The sequence below is a fragment of the Salvelinus namaycush genome, chromosome 4 (genome assembly GCF_016432855.1).
Source record: "Salvelinus namaycush isolate Seneca chromosome 4, SaNama_1.0, whole genome shotgun sequence".
In the NCBI taxonomy this organism is placed as follows: Eukaryota; Metazoa; Chordata; class Actinopteri; order Salmoniformes; family Salmonidae; genus Salvelinus; species Salvelinus namaycush.
In genome coordinates this window covers 71853122-71867535 of record NC_052310.1, presented here as the reverse complement: position 1 = coordinate 71867535, position 14414 = coordinate 71853122, and the positions used below count along the sequence as shown (strand labels likewise).

General features: G+C 47.9%; 1 protein-coding gene across 1 annotated transcript in view; it reads right to left on the bottom strand.

Annotated features, from left to right (window-relative positions):
• Positions 1-14414, bottom strand: part of macrod2 (mono-ADP ribosylhydrolase 2) — a gene marked incomplete at its 3' end in the record, with an annotated part of 1144860 nt that overhangs the window by 237321 nt on the left and 893125 nt on the right. Inside the window, exon 7 of the mRNA XM_038990908.1 lies at positions 11252-11282. Coding sequence (XP_038846836.1) covers positions 11252-11282 — 31 coding nt within the window. The remainder of the gene's footprint in view (positions 1-11251; positions 11283-14414) is intronic.

Below are 14414 nucleotides of genomic sequence, written 5' to 3'. Positions count from 1 at the left end.
TACTTCCTTAAAAGACCTTCGGTTGAAAAATGAGAGAAAAGGGGCAATAGTACTGTTTGTGACGCCGTAGCCAGTGTACTTTCTCAAAACAGTCAGAAATAATCTAAGAAATCTGTCATTAATGTTGATGTTTTTGACAAGGAGATCTTAGTTGCACAATTTTACATTTAACTAAGTGCATGAAATGTGCATGAAAACGAGTCGTCTCTCGTTGAATGACAAAAAAATACTTTATTGAAGAATCCCTACGGTTGACCAATCACGGGCGAAGGGGCTGGCCTGGAGAAAAAATATTGTGTGCCCGAACAGCCGGAAAAATAATGTCACAAAATGTCGTCATAATATATGCATAAACTCTTCCGAACTGTTTCAGCTGGGAAGCATGCGGACGGCTTTAGGGTATAACAAGGCCCTAAGAAAAGGCCGTATGAAATATGTAATGTATTGTCATAAATAATAACATTTAAAAAGGCTGGTGGAACCGTTCATAGAGGATTCTAGGAAGAACCATCCAAGGACAAAAGCATTCTCAGTAGAACCCTTCATAGAGGGTTCTAGCTAGAACCATATACAAAGGGTTCTTTGAATAACCCTACATAGAGGGTTCTAGATAGAACCCTATGCAAAGGGTTCCCAGCACCAAAAAGGGACATGTGGACAAGCAAAATAACCCTGTATGGTTCTACTTAGCACCTTTTTTTCTAAGAGTATATTGGTCAAGATGGCTACTAGCCAATAGTTGTATATTACACACCTAATACAGCCAACCAGTGATGTCAACACGTCCAGAGTCACTTCCTGCTATAGCCACAGCTACATCCAACAAGGCTGCGGTTTACACACACACAGAAAGGATTCTAAATAGTACCAGATCGGGGTTAGTTGGCTTGAAACCATAGCATAACCCTTTTTAGTGCTATATAGAACCCTTTATGATGGTTAAAGACCCATGCTCATAAGGTTCTAAATGGAAACTGTATGGTGCTATAAAGAAAAGGTTCCAGATAGCACCAAAAAAGGGTTCTGCTATGGTTACAACATTGGGGCTATATAGAACCCTTTTTTTATGGTTCTTAATATAACCTTTATGGAGAATGGTTCTATAAAGAACCTTTCTTAATCTCAAAGGTTCTTTGTAGATCCTTTTGAAGAACCATACAGGGTTTTATATTCTGTCCAGTCATATTACATTGTTCAAATTCCTTAGGTGTTGTGTCACAAGCAGGCAATGGTCATACACACATAGGCAAACCGGCAGGTGAATCAAAACTAGGACTGAAGGCTATAACTGGTTCTTCCAAACGAGCTAGGAAAAGGCTTAGTAGAGTCACAACGAACATACCCCACAAAGGCACAAACAGAATGAACTGAACTAAATAAGGAGCTGATGAGACCAGGTGAGTAACTAATACAGGTGAAATCAATGAGCAAAAATGAAAGACAGAGCTACGTTCAAGAACACAAAGAAACAGGGCTACGTTCCAGAACACAAAGAAACAGGGCTACGTTCAAGAACACAAAGAAACAGGGCTACGTTCAAGAACACAAAGAAACAGGGCTACGTTCCAGAACACAAAGAAACAGGGCTACGTTCAAGAACACAAAGAAACAGAGCTACGTTCAAGAACACAAAGAAACAGGGCTACGTTCCAGAACACAAAGAAACAGGGCTACGTTCAAGAACACAAAGAAACAGAGCTACGTTCAAGAACACAAAGAAACAGGGCTACATTCCAGAACACAAAGAAACAGGGCTACGTTCAAGAACACAAAGAAACAGAGCTACGTTCAAGAACACAAAGAAACAGGGCTACGTTCCAGAACACAAAGAAACAGGGCTACGTTCAAGAACACAAAGAAACAGAGCTACGTTCAAGAACACAAAGAAACAGGGCTACGTTCAAGAACACAAAGAAACAGGGCTACGTTCAAGAACACAATGAAACAGAACACAAGGTTGACTAAGAAAATAAATACAGAACCTTACAGTACTACTATGGCTGATCCTGTAAAACAACACATTTCACTGCCCCTTGTCATGTGTTTGTGACAATAAAACATATTTTATTTTCTATAATTTTTTTATAGCCTCGTATTGCTTTAAGGCCGGTTTATACTAACGACATGTCTGTAGACAATTAGAATGCGACAAGTGTCGCTGGTCAATAGAACATTTAATTTATACTCTGACCATCGCTGCAACTGTAGATTTCCTTGTTGCACAGGCATAAAAAAGCTCATGTCTCTGCGACTGTCACAACGTCCGTTGACGTGGTTACTGAGCTATTACAGCAACAAGAACAAATCCATCTGTTACGAGTGTAGAGTTAAACATTTCTCAGATAGAATTACCTACTTTTATTTTGTCACACCGTAAGCTATAAGCTGTCATAACCGTAAGCTATTTTCTGTACGCTTGTAAATAATGATGTTGCTGTGGGTTTATTTTCCGGATAAAATAATTAAAAGGAGATAAAGTTAAGACTTTGTCAGCTATACTCTGGTCATTATTTGAAACTGGCTAGCCAGAGATCTAGCTAACTAGATAGCAACTAACTCATATATTGTTTAGAAAGGTGCTTTTAGTTGCCTGGCATGATAGGTTGACATTTAATACATTCATTTTTAACTGATGGGTATATTGGCTTCTGTCATGACAAGTTAGATGTCGGCCGAATGTTCATGATGTCACTGCGACAAACTGTCTCCAGCCTTTACTCTTGTGTCCTTTGGACACCCAAAGCTATATAGAACCCTTTGGACACCCAAAGGACATCCAGCCAACTTGACACAACTGTGGGAAGCATTGGAGTCACATGGACCAGCATCCCTGTGGAACGCCTTCGAAACCTTGTAGAGTCCATGACCTGACGAATTGAGGCTGGTTTGAGGGCGAAAGGGTGGGGGTGTGCAACTCAATATTAGGAATGTGTTCCTAATGTTTGGCATTCTGTCACGTTCCTGACCTGTTTTCCCTTGTTTTGTATTTATTTAGTATGGTCAGGGCGTGAGTTGGGTGGGTTGTCTATGTGTTGTTTTCTATGTTGGGTGTTTGTTCCTTGTTAGTGTTTCGCCACACGGGACTGTCACGGTAGTTTCATTTTGTTATTTTGTATCGCATATTTGTTTTCGTGTTATTAAATGACCATGGAAACCAACCACTCTGCATATTGGTCCGATCCTTCTCGCCTCTCCTCGTCCGATGAGGAGGACGATATAGACTATCGTTACAGAAACACCCACCAACAAAGGACCAAGCAGAGTGGAAAAGGGCAGCGACAGCAGCAGCAGAAACAGACACAGGACTCCTGGACTTGGGAGGAGATCCTGGACGGCAAGGGACCCTGGGTTCAGCCAGGGGAATATCGCCGTCCCAAGGCGGAGTTGGAGGCAGCGAAGGCAGAGAGGCGCTGGTATGAGGAGGCAGCGCGGCGACGTGGTTAGGAGCCCGAGAGTCAGACCCAAACATTTCTTGGGGGGGGCACACGCGGAGTGTGGCAAAGCCGGGTAGGAGACCTGAGCCAACTCCCCGTGCTTACCGTGGAGTGAGAGGGCGTCGTACTGGTCAGACACCGTGTTATGCGGTGGAGCGCACGGTGTCCCCAGTACGTGTGCTTAGCCCAGTGCGGGCTATTCCACCTCGCCGCACTGGTAGGGCTAGGTTGGGCATCGAGCCGGGTGTCATGAAGCCGGCCCAACGCATCTGGTCTCCAGTGCGTCTCCTCGGGCCGGCGTACATGGCACCAGCCTTACAAATGGTGTCCCCGGTTCGCCAGCATAGCCCAGTGCGGGCTATTCCACCTCGCCGCACTGGCAGGGCTACGGGGACCATTCAACCAGGTAAGGTTGGGCAGGCTCGGTGCTCAAGAGCTCGTGTAATCCTTCACGGTCCGGTATATCCGGTGCCACCTCCACGTACCAGTCCTCCGGTGGCAGCCCCCCGCACCAGGCTGTCTCTCTGTCTCCTCCCTACAGGTGTACCTGCCTGCCCAGCGCTGTCTGAACTGCCTGCCTGCCCAGCGCTGTCTGAACTGCCTGCCTGCCCAGCGCTGTCTGAGCTGCCTGCCTGCCCAGCGCTGTCTGAGCTGCCCGTCTGTCCCGAGCCGTCAGAGCTGCCCGTCTGTCCCGAGCCGTCAGAGCTGCCCGTCTGTCCCGAGCCGTCAGAGCTGCCCGTCTGTCCCGAGCCATCAGAGCTGCCCGTCTGTCCCGAGCCGTCAGAGCTGCCCGTCTGTCCCGAGCCGCTAGAGCCGTCCGCCAGACAGGAGCAGCCAGAGCCGTCCGCCAGACAGGAGCAGCCAGAGCCGTCCGCCAGACAGGAGCAGCCAGAGCCGTCCGCCAGACAGGAGCAGCCAGAGCCGTCCGTCAGACAGGAGCAGCCAGAGCCGTCCGCCAGACAGGAGCAGCCAGAGCCGTCCGCCAGACAGGAGCAGCCAGTGCCGTCCGCCAGCCATGACCAGCCAGTGCCGTCAGCGAGCCATGACCAGCCAGAGCCGTCAGCCAGCCATGACCAGCCAGAGTCTGTCAGCCAGGACCTGCCAGAGTCTGTCAGCCAGGACCTGCCAGAGTCTGTCAGCCAGGACCTGCCAGAGCCAGCCAGCCAGGAGCTGCCAGAGCCAGCCAGACAGGAGCAGCCAGAGCCGTCCGCCAGACAGGAGCAGCCAGAGCCGTCCGCCAGACAGGAGCAGCCAGAGCCGTCCGCCAGACAGGAGCAGCCAGAGCCGTCCGCCAGACAGGAGCAGCCAGAGCCGTCCGCCAGACAGGAGCAGCCAGTGCCGTCCGCCAGCCATGACCAGCCAGTGCCGTCAGCGAGCCATGACCAGCCAGAGCCGTCAGCCAGCCATGACCAGCCAGAGTCTGTCAGCCAGGACCTGCCAGAGTCTGTCAGCCAGGACCTGCCAGAGTCTGTCAGCCAGGACCTGCCAGAGCCAGCCAGCCAGGAGCTGCCAGAGCCAGCCAGCCAGGAGCTGCCAGAGCCAGCCAGCCAGGAGCTGCCAGAGCCAGCCAGCCAGGAGCTGCCAGAGCCAGCCAGCCAGGAGCGGCCAGAGCCAGCCAGCCAGGATCTGCCAGAGCCGCCCGCCAGCCAGGATCTGCCCCTCAGTCCGGTGCTGCCCCTCAGTCCGGTGCTGCCCCTCAGTCCGGTGCTGCCCCTCAGTCCGGTGCTGCACCTCAGTCCGGTGCTGCCCCTCAGTCCGGTGCTGCCCCTTGGTTCAGTGGGGTTGATATGGAGGGTGGTTGTTAGGAGGCCACGGGGGCGATTAAGGAGGCGGACAAAAACATTGTTAAAGTGGGGTCCACGTCCCGCGCCAGAGCCGCCACCGCGGACAGACGCCCACCCAGACCCTCCCCTAGAGTTTTAGGTGGTGCGCCCGGAGTTCGCACCTTGAGGGGGGGGTTCTGTCACGTTCCTGACCTGTTTTCCCTTGTTTTGTATTTATTTAGTATGGTCAGGGCGTGAGTTGGGTGGGTTGTCTATGTGTTGTTTTCTATGTTGGGTGTTTGTTCCTTGTTAGTGTTTCGCCACACGGGACTGTCACGGTAGTTTCATTTTGTTATTTTGTATCGCATATTTGTTTTCGTGTTATTAAATTACCATGGAAACCAACCACTCTGCATATTGGTCCGATCCTTCTCGCCTCTCCTCGTCCGATGAGGAGGACGATATAGACTATCGTTACACATACCCAGTGTATATACAGCACAAACAGACTTGGGACTAGATAGCTAGATAGACTACATAACTCATAATCTGTGTTGATCAAAGAAAGCTCAGGGAGACTCGTTATTTAACCAGTGAAATTAGTTAAGGATTTATAAAAGGTCATTGTCACACCAAATATCAACAGATCTGGGACCTGACTATAGTATATTGTGTTTAACATCCAAATATGTCACTCCAAATATGAACAGATCTGGGACAGGCTGCAGTGTATTCTGTTGAACATCAAAATCAGGAAGCATGAATCCAATCTCTTCTTTGTTTACATCCATAATGAGAGGCTCTGACATTCTCTTCTCACTGAAATGAAAGTTGTCATTTGAAATCTCATCCCTGCTCTAAGTTTTATGTGTTTGATGTTGTGTCTGTACAACCTTCTTTCTGGCAGACTTTGTTTTTAATGCACCCAGACGCACACATTAGATATTTCGAAACACAATAAGGCGAATCAGCTTAAACACTGCTAAATACATCTGCATGCCGTTCACTGGGTGGGTCAACTTTTATTCTTTGTGTCTGTGCAACCAACACTGGCAGACTTTGATTTTTAATAGGTGTTTCTAACGCTTACTTATTATCTGTCATATTCACAGGGTCAGCTTGACAAACAACACAAGTTGTTAGTTAGATCAATTCCTAATAGACCAGCTCCTGTTTGGTATACTCAGTATATATGTCCTATTTTTTCTGTCCACTACAGAAAACCACTATTCACTTTCACCAATTCTATTCCTCTTCCTCTTCCTGTTTGCTGTGTGTGTGTGTGTGTGTGTGTGTGTGTGTGTGTGTGTGTGTGTGTGTGTGTGTGTGTGTGTGTGTGTGTGTGTGTGTGTGTGTCTGTGTGTGTGTGTGTGTGTGTGTGTGTGTGTGTGTGTGTGTGTGTGTGTGTGTGTGTGTGTGTGTGTGTGTTTGGTGTGTGGTAATAAAGTGTGGATTTCTGTCTCCTACTGGTCATTTCTGTCCTCTAACCAGGACCCCGGGTCAGTTGGTCATTTCTGTCCTCTAACCAGGACCCCGGGTCAGTTGGTCATTTCTGTCCTCTAACCAGGACCCCGGGTAAGTTGGTCATTTCTGTCTTCTAACCAGGACCCCGGGTAAGTTGGTCATTTCTGTCCTCTAACCAGGATCCCGGGTCATTTCTGTCCTTTAACCAGGACCCCGGGTCATTTCTGTCCTTTAACCAGGACCCCGGGTCATTTCTGTCCCTAACCAGGACCCCGGGTCATTTCTGTCCTCTAACCAGGAACCCGGGTCATTTCTGTCCCTAACCAGGACCCCGGGTCATTTCTGTCCTCTAACCAGGACCCCGGGTAATTTCTGTCCTTTAACCAGGACCCCGGGTCATTTCTGTCCCTAACCAGGACCCCGGGTAATTTCTGTCCCTAACCACGACCCTGGGACAGTTGTGCCTATAATCTAAACCGGCACCTCTTTCGGAGTCCACCACGGTGACACTCTTGAAAACTGTCCACCACTCTTTCCTGTTGCTGAAGCATTATTTTCCTGATGTAGCAAACTGGCTCAAATTAAGATCTTACATCTGTATACAGTATAGGGAATAGGGAGTGGGCCCTATTTCTCTGTTACCCACTGATACAGCACATCCTCCCAGTGTACCTTTAACACTCCCCAGCCAAGCTCCTTCCCCAAGCTTAGCTCCCTAATGTAAATCCCCATGATTTAAAGGAGAGTTGCAGAAAGGAGGAGCAGTAGGCATTATTTGAGGGGAGGATCTTGACCAGATATGGAGGGGTTAAGAGGGAGGAGTGTATGTGTGTGTGTGTGTTGGTGTGTGCTAATCCTGACCGGAGATGGAGCGAGTTAGAAGGATTGTGTTTGTGTGTGCGTGCATGAACGCTGAAAAAGCTCAGCGTTCGTCGGCTGGGTGAAAACTGTTAGCTACTCTGACCCTCTCTAACCCTCTCTGACCCTCTCTAACCCTCTCTGACCCTCTCTGACTCTCTGAGCTGGAGACCACACTGGGCTCAAGGTGTCTGTCTGGACACACTGGACATCACACCCACAGAGCCTGGGTGGATTATGGTGTGGCTATACAGACATAGGCTGCGGCCCAAATGGCACCCTATTCCCTACATAGAGCACTACTTTTGGTGGTTGTCTGTGACATGTGGCTGTGACCCTAGTGGACTCCGGTCAAAAGTAGTGCACTATGTAGGGAATAGGGTGCCATTTGGGAGGCAAATAGAACCTCTGGGGATTACACATAGCCACATATCTCAGACAACCACCAGTCACTGTAAAACCCCTTTGTCAACAATATCCTTTTAAATCCTTCAAAGACGGACGAGGAGGAGGGATGAATAAACACGGACTACCAGACCTCGTTCGCGTCCCAAATGGCACCCTATTCCCCATAGGTCTCAGGTCAAAAGAAGTGCACTATATAGGCAATAGGGTGTCAAAGGTACATACACTTTCAAATATTATCAAAATGTTTTCAATTCATTGAATGTTTGCTTAGCTTCCTTCGAATGCCAAGTGGGTGGGGTTTGCACATTTAAGACTATTCTATTGGTTTCATTGCGCCATGCAAACTCAATCAAGCCCAGATAAAGTATTTGACATGATTCTAAATACTATTTGAACCCAGGTCTAACAGGTAGGGGTGTGTTCAGAAGAGGTGTAGAAGCAGGTGTTTTGGAAGCAGGTGTTTTGGTGTTTAGAAGGCTGATTGGTCTGATAGGGTTCTGAATGCCAGGGTATGGCTCAATCTGTCAGGTAAATGTGAGACCTAATGCTCCCATCTATGGCTTGACATGGTGCTAGCTAGACCTTGGATGTTGTATCCCAAATGGGACTCTATTCCCTTTATATAGGGCCCTGGTAAAAAGTAGTGCACTATAAACGGAATAGGGTGCCATTTGGGACGTATACCTTCCTTCCGCTCCGTGCCAAGATTGATAATCTCAAGCCTCTCATAAACCCTCCAATACTGCAGCCCATTACAAGGCTGTTCTAAAGCGTTCTCTCTCTCTCAGTGCCAGCTGAAATTAGGCCTCTACAAGGTCTCTCATACCAGACTGTACTGTACATACTGCAGGTTGAAATCCTTCACCTCAGGTGAGGAATTTCTTGATTATGTCGGTGTTGTGAAGACATTGAGAGGTGTCTGCTCCTCAGAAGGAATAATCTGTTTGAACCACAGGTTGGTCGTGTGGCGGGAGCCGCCCATGATTGATGGGAGAACAGGACCAACACTTAATAACCTCTATCATGCCTCGCGACCTCACAACCCTACGGTGGGTGCCAGTTTGTTTATGGGTGGTACGTCCGTCCCTTTCTCCCTCCCTCACCCGCACGCCGACACGCTAACCAGTGCACTGCCCGACCGCTGCAGAATCTCTGCTGGGGCTAATGGGCCGGACTGAGGGATTGGACTGTCAGCACGGAGCCGGGAGTCATTTTTCTTCCTTCCTGCATGGTCGTCTGAGGTAGACGTAGAGGTAGCCCCTGTGCACCCCTGGCGACGCCCTACCCCGTGCTCTCCCAATCATCTGTCAGCGGTGACGGAGCCTGCTGGAATAAGGGGGCGTGAGGGAGGAGAGGGAGGGTGTCAATTAGCCTTAGCTGTCCTGACAAACCTGTTTTTCCTCTCCACCACCACTGAGGCACCAGCCGCTAAGGCCCTGGACAACTCGGTCCCTCGTTCCTCTCTGTCACTTTGTGGGGGCTGTGGATTTGTTTCGCTGTAAATGGGTCACACACAGACACTCCATTACAATGCGTGTCTCAGTGTGTCTCAGTGTGTCTCAGTGTGTATGTGAGGGGACCAAGTGAGAGGAAGAGTTAGAGGAAGAAAAGAAAGAGTCCATTGCACCTTTCATGAGAAAACGTACAAAGAGGACCTGACCTTAATAATACTCTCAAATGTAAACAAATACAGTAAGCCTAGATCCATCAGTAAACGTGCCAACATCTGATCAGTTAGTAGAACTGGGCTCCCGATTGGAGCAGCAGTCTAAGGCACTGCATCTCAGTACTAGAGGCGTCACTACAGACACCCTGGTTCAAATCCAGGCTGTATCACAACCGGCCGTGATTGGGAGTCCCATAGGGTGGTGCACAATTAGCTCAGTGTCGTCCGGGTTTGGCCGGTGTAGGCCGTCATTGTAAATAAGAATTTGTTCTTAACTGACTTGCCTAGTTAAATAAAGGTTAAATAAATAAAATAAAAATAGAAAGAGATTAGTACTGGGGGAAGGATTACATCATCATACTGTACTGCCTCTGAAGCCTCCTCCTCTCCCTCTCTCTCACAAACCTTCTCCTCTACCCCCCTCTCTCCATCCCTCTCTCTCACAAACCTCCTCCTCTACCCCCTCTTTCACAAACCTCCTCCTCTACCCTCTCTCACAAACCTCCTCCTCTACCCTCTCTCTCTCACAAACCTCCTCCTCTTCCCCCTCTCTCACAAACCTCCTCCTCTACCCTCTCTCACAAACCTCCTCCTCTACCCTCTCTCTCTCACAAACCTCCTCCTCTACCCCCATCCCTCTCTCTCACAAACCTCCTCCTCTACCCTCTCTCACAAACCTCCTCCTCTACCCTCTCTCTCTCACAAACCTCCTCCTCTACCCCCATCCCTCTCTCTCACAAACCTCCTCCTCTACCTCCCTCTCTCACAAACCTCCTCCTCTACCCCCTCTCTCACAAACCTCCTCCTCTACCCTCTCTCACAAACCTCCTCCTCTACCCTCTCTCTCTCACAAACCTCCTCCTCTACCCCCATCCCTCTCTCTCACAAACCTCCTCCTCTACCCTCTCTCACAAACCTCCTCCTCTACCCTCTCTCTCTCACAAACCTCCTCCTCTACCCCCCATCCCTCTCTCTCACAAACCTCCTCCTCTACCCTCTCTCTCTCACAAACCTCCTCCTCTACCCCCATCCCTCTCTCTCACAAACCTCCTCCTCTACCCTCTCTCACAAACCTCCTCCTCTACCCTCTCTCTCTCACAAACCTCCTCCTCTACCCCCCATCCCTCTCTCTCACAAACCTCCTCCTCTACCTCCCTCTCTCACAAACCTCCTCCTCTACCCCTCTCTCTCACAAACCTCCTCCTCTAGCCTCTCTCTCTCACAAACCTCCTCCTCTACCCCCCATCCCTCTCTCTCACAAACCTCCTCCTCTACCCCCTCTCTCTCACAAACCTCCTCCTCTACCCCCCATCCCTCTCTCTCACAAACCTCCTCCTCTACCCCCCCACCCCTCTCTCTCACAAACTTCCTTCTGTACCCTTCCATCCCTCTCTCTCACAAACCTCCTCCGCTAGGAGTTGAAGTGGTGTGGTGTGACAGACCGTCATTGGCAGAAGACTGCAGAGACACACAGTCACCAGCAATTATGTGGAATGAAACGTCATACAAAGAGGATACGGCCATTCCCATAGGGGTTGTTTTGAATGGATAATAAGAATGATAGGAAATAGTAGGTTCGAGTGAAAATGTACAACACATAAATACACATCCAAGATACACAGTAACACACAGTTACAAAATAACAAGACCAGCCTTACCGTAGATTCCTGTGGATATACATGGGAAGGCCTGTGGAAAGAAAGACAGAGATTACGGTCAGTGCATGTTCACATTATAAAATGTACATTGTAAAATGCCAAGTACGCAAAAGTATTGGTAATTTTCCATCTCTCTAGCATGGGGATAGAGAAAGCTAAGCCAGCAGGTAGTAAAATAAAACGTGTCCGTTTCTATTATTCACTGACTGTCTTTAATATTGCTCTCAATTGGTGGCCTTTGAAACCGTTCTACTCTGTGCTCCTTTTCATTTCCTACTAAATACAGCACTAACATAACATACTGAATCTGTATCCCAAATGGCACCATATTCCCTTTATATAGTGCACTACTTTAGACCAGAGCCCTATAGGCTCTGATAAGAAGTAGAACTCCATATAAGGAATAGGGTGCCATTTTGGAAGCAGACACTAACATACCTTACATGTGATTTATAAAAAACTAGTTCTGGTGAAATCCACCACAGGCATGTAGTGATTCCAATAATACTGCATGGCACTCCTCTATATAATACACTCCTAATGTTCCAGGATCATTATCTTGCAGAATATAAGTTACAGTATACTTTAATAGGGTTTCCCAAACTAAGCGGCGCGACCCCATGTGTGGTCGTCTGATTTGAAAATGGGGTTGCGAGAGAAAATGTGCGTTTGATTTTTAAAGCCGGGGTTCTGTCAGTAACCTCCGGTAGTTGCTAGATGCGGTTGGAATAAACAAAGCCGTTTCTGTTTTCTTCCAACAGATATGTCACTATCTTTTGAATGGTTTAAGCTGCAGAATATGATGACCCCATCATTGAAAGATAAGACTCTCAGGTATACGAACATACACTACATGACCAAAAGTATGTGGACATCTGCTCGTCGAACATCTCATTCCAAAATCATGGGCATTAATATGGAGTTTGTCCCCCCCTTTGCTGCTATAACAGTCTCCACTCTTCTGGGAAGGCTTTCCACTAGCTGTTCAAACATTGCTGCGGGGACATGCTTCCATTCAGCCACAAGAGCATTAGTGAGATCGGGCACTGATGTTGGGCAATTAGGCCTGGCTCGCAGTCGGTGTTCCAATTCATCCCAAAGTTGTACGATGGGGTTGAGGTTAGGGATCTGTGCAAGCCAGTCAAGTTCTTCCACACCAATCTAGACAAACCATTTCTGTAGGGACCTCGCTTTGTGCACGGGGGAATTGTCATGCTGAAACAGGAAAGGGCCTTCCCCAAACTGTTGCCATAAAGTTGGAAGCACAGAATAGTCTAGAATGTTATTGTATGCTGTAGTATTAAGACTTCCCTTCACTGGAATTAAGGGGCATAGCCTGAAACATGAAAAACAGCCCCAGACCAGCATTCCTCCTTAAATGCATTTGGGCAGGTAGTGCTCTCCTGGCATCTACCAAACCCAGATTTGTCCGTCAGACTGCCAGATGGTGAAGCGTGATTCATCACTCCAGAGAATGCGTTTCCACTACTCCAGAGACCAATGGCGGCGATTGCATGGCTGTGTGCTTGATTTTATACACCTGTCAGCCACAGCTGTGCATGAAATAGCCGAATCCACTAATTCAAAGGGGTGTCCACATACACATATAAACTCAGCAAAAAAAGAAACGCCCCCTTTTCAGGACCCTGTCTTTCAAAAAAAAATCATAACAATCCAAATAACTTCACAGATCTTCATTGTAAAGGGTTTAAACACTGTTTCCCATGCTTGTTCAATGAACCATAAACAATTAACGAACATGCACCAGTGGAACGGTCGTTAAGACACTAACAGCTTACAGACGGTAGGCAATTAAGGTCACAGTTATGAAAACTTAGGACACTAAAGATGCCTTTCTACTGACTCTGAAAAACACCAAAAGAAAGATGCCCAGCGTGAACGTGCCTTAGGCATGCTGCAAGGAGCCATGAGGACTGCAGTGGTGGCTAGAGCAATAAATTGCAATGTCCGTACTGTGAGACGCCTAAGACAGTGCTACAGGAAGACAGGATGGACAGCTGATCGTCCTCACAGTGGCAGACCACGTGTAACAACACCTGCACAGGATCGGTACATGCGAACATCACACCTGCGGGAAAGGTACAGAATGGCAACAACAACTGCCCGAGTTACACCAGGAACGCACAATCCCTCCATCAGTGCTCAGACTGTCCGCAATAGGCTGAGAGAGGCTGGACTGAGGGCTTGTAGGCCTGTTGTAAGGCAGGTCCTCACAAGACATCACCGGCAACAACGTTACCTATGGCACAAACCCACCGCCACTGGACCAGACAGGACTGGCAAAAAGTGCTCTTCACTGACGAGTCGTGGTTTTGTCTCACCAGGGGTGATTGTCGGATTCGCGTTTATCGTCGAAGGAATGAGCATTACAGCGAGGCCTGTACTCTGGAGTGGGATCGATTTGGAGGTGGAGGGTCCGTCATGGTCTGGGGCAGTGTGTCACAGCATCATCGGACTGAGCTTGGTGTCATTGCAGGCAAACTTGCAAGTGCCTTGGTGGAAGAGTGTGGTAACATCTCACAGCAAGAACTGGCCAATCTTGTGCAGTCCTTGAGGAGAAGATTCACTGCAGTACTTAATGCAGCTGGTGGCCACACCAGATACTGACTGTTACTTTTGATTTTGACCATCCCTTTGTTCAGGGACACATTATTCAATTTCTGTTAGTCACATGTCTGTGGAACTTGTTCAGTTTATGTCTCAGTTGTTGAATCTTGTTATGTTCATACAAATATTTACAAGTTAAGTTTGCTGAAAATAAACGCAGTTGACAGTGAGAGGACGTTTCTTTTTTTGCTGAGTTTAGATATAGTGTATGTACTGTTTCCCTCTACTATGCCCACAAGCCACAAGCCATTAGAACAGAGTGGCGTTAAATCACACAGGGGGGTAAAGAACATCATCAAGGGGAAAATAATGAGGGAAAATAATGAAGGAAAATATATTTAAAAAACATATGTCTATATATATTTACAAAAAAATATATGGGGGATTGGAAATGATGCAGACAATTACATTGATGGAAGCAACAATCTATCTGCAGTATTAAAGCTGATCCACCCCATAAAAAAAAGAAAATCATTGTCTACACAGAAGCTCATAAAAAATGATTGCCTGATGTTCTTCTGAACTTCCCAATAAC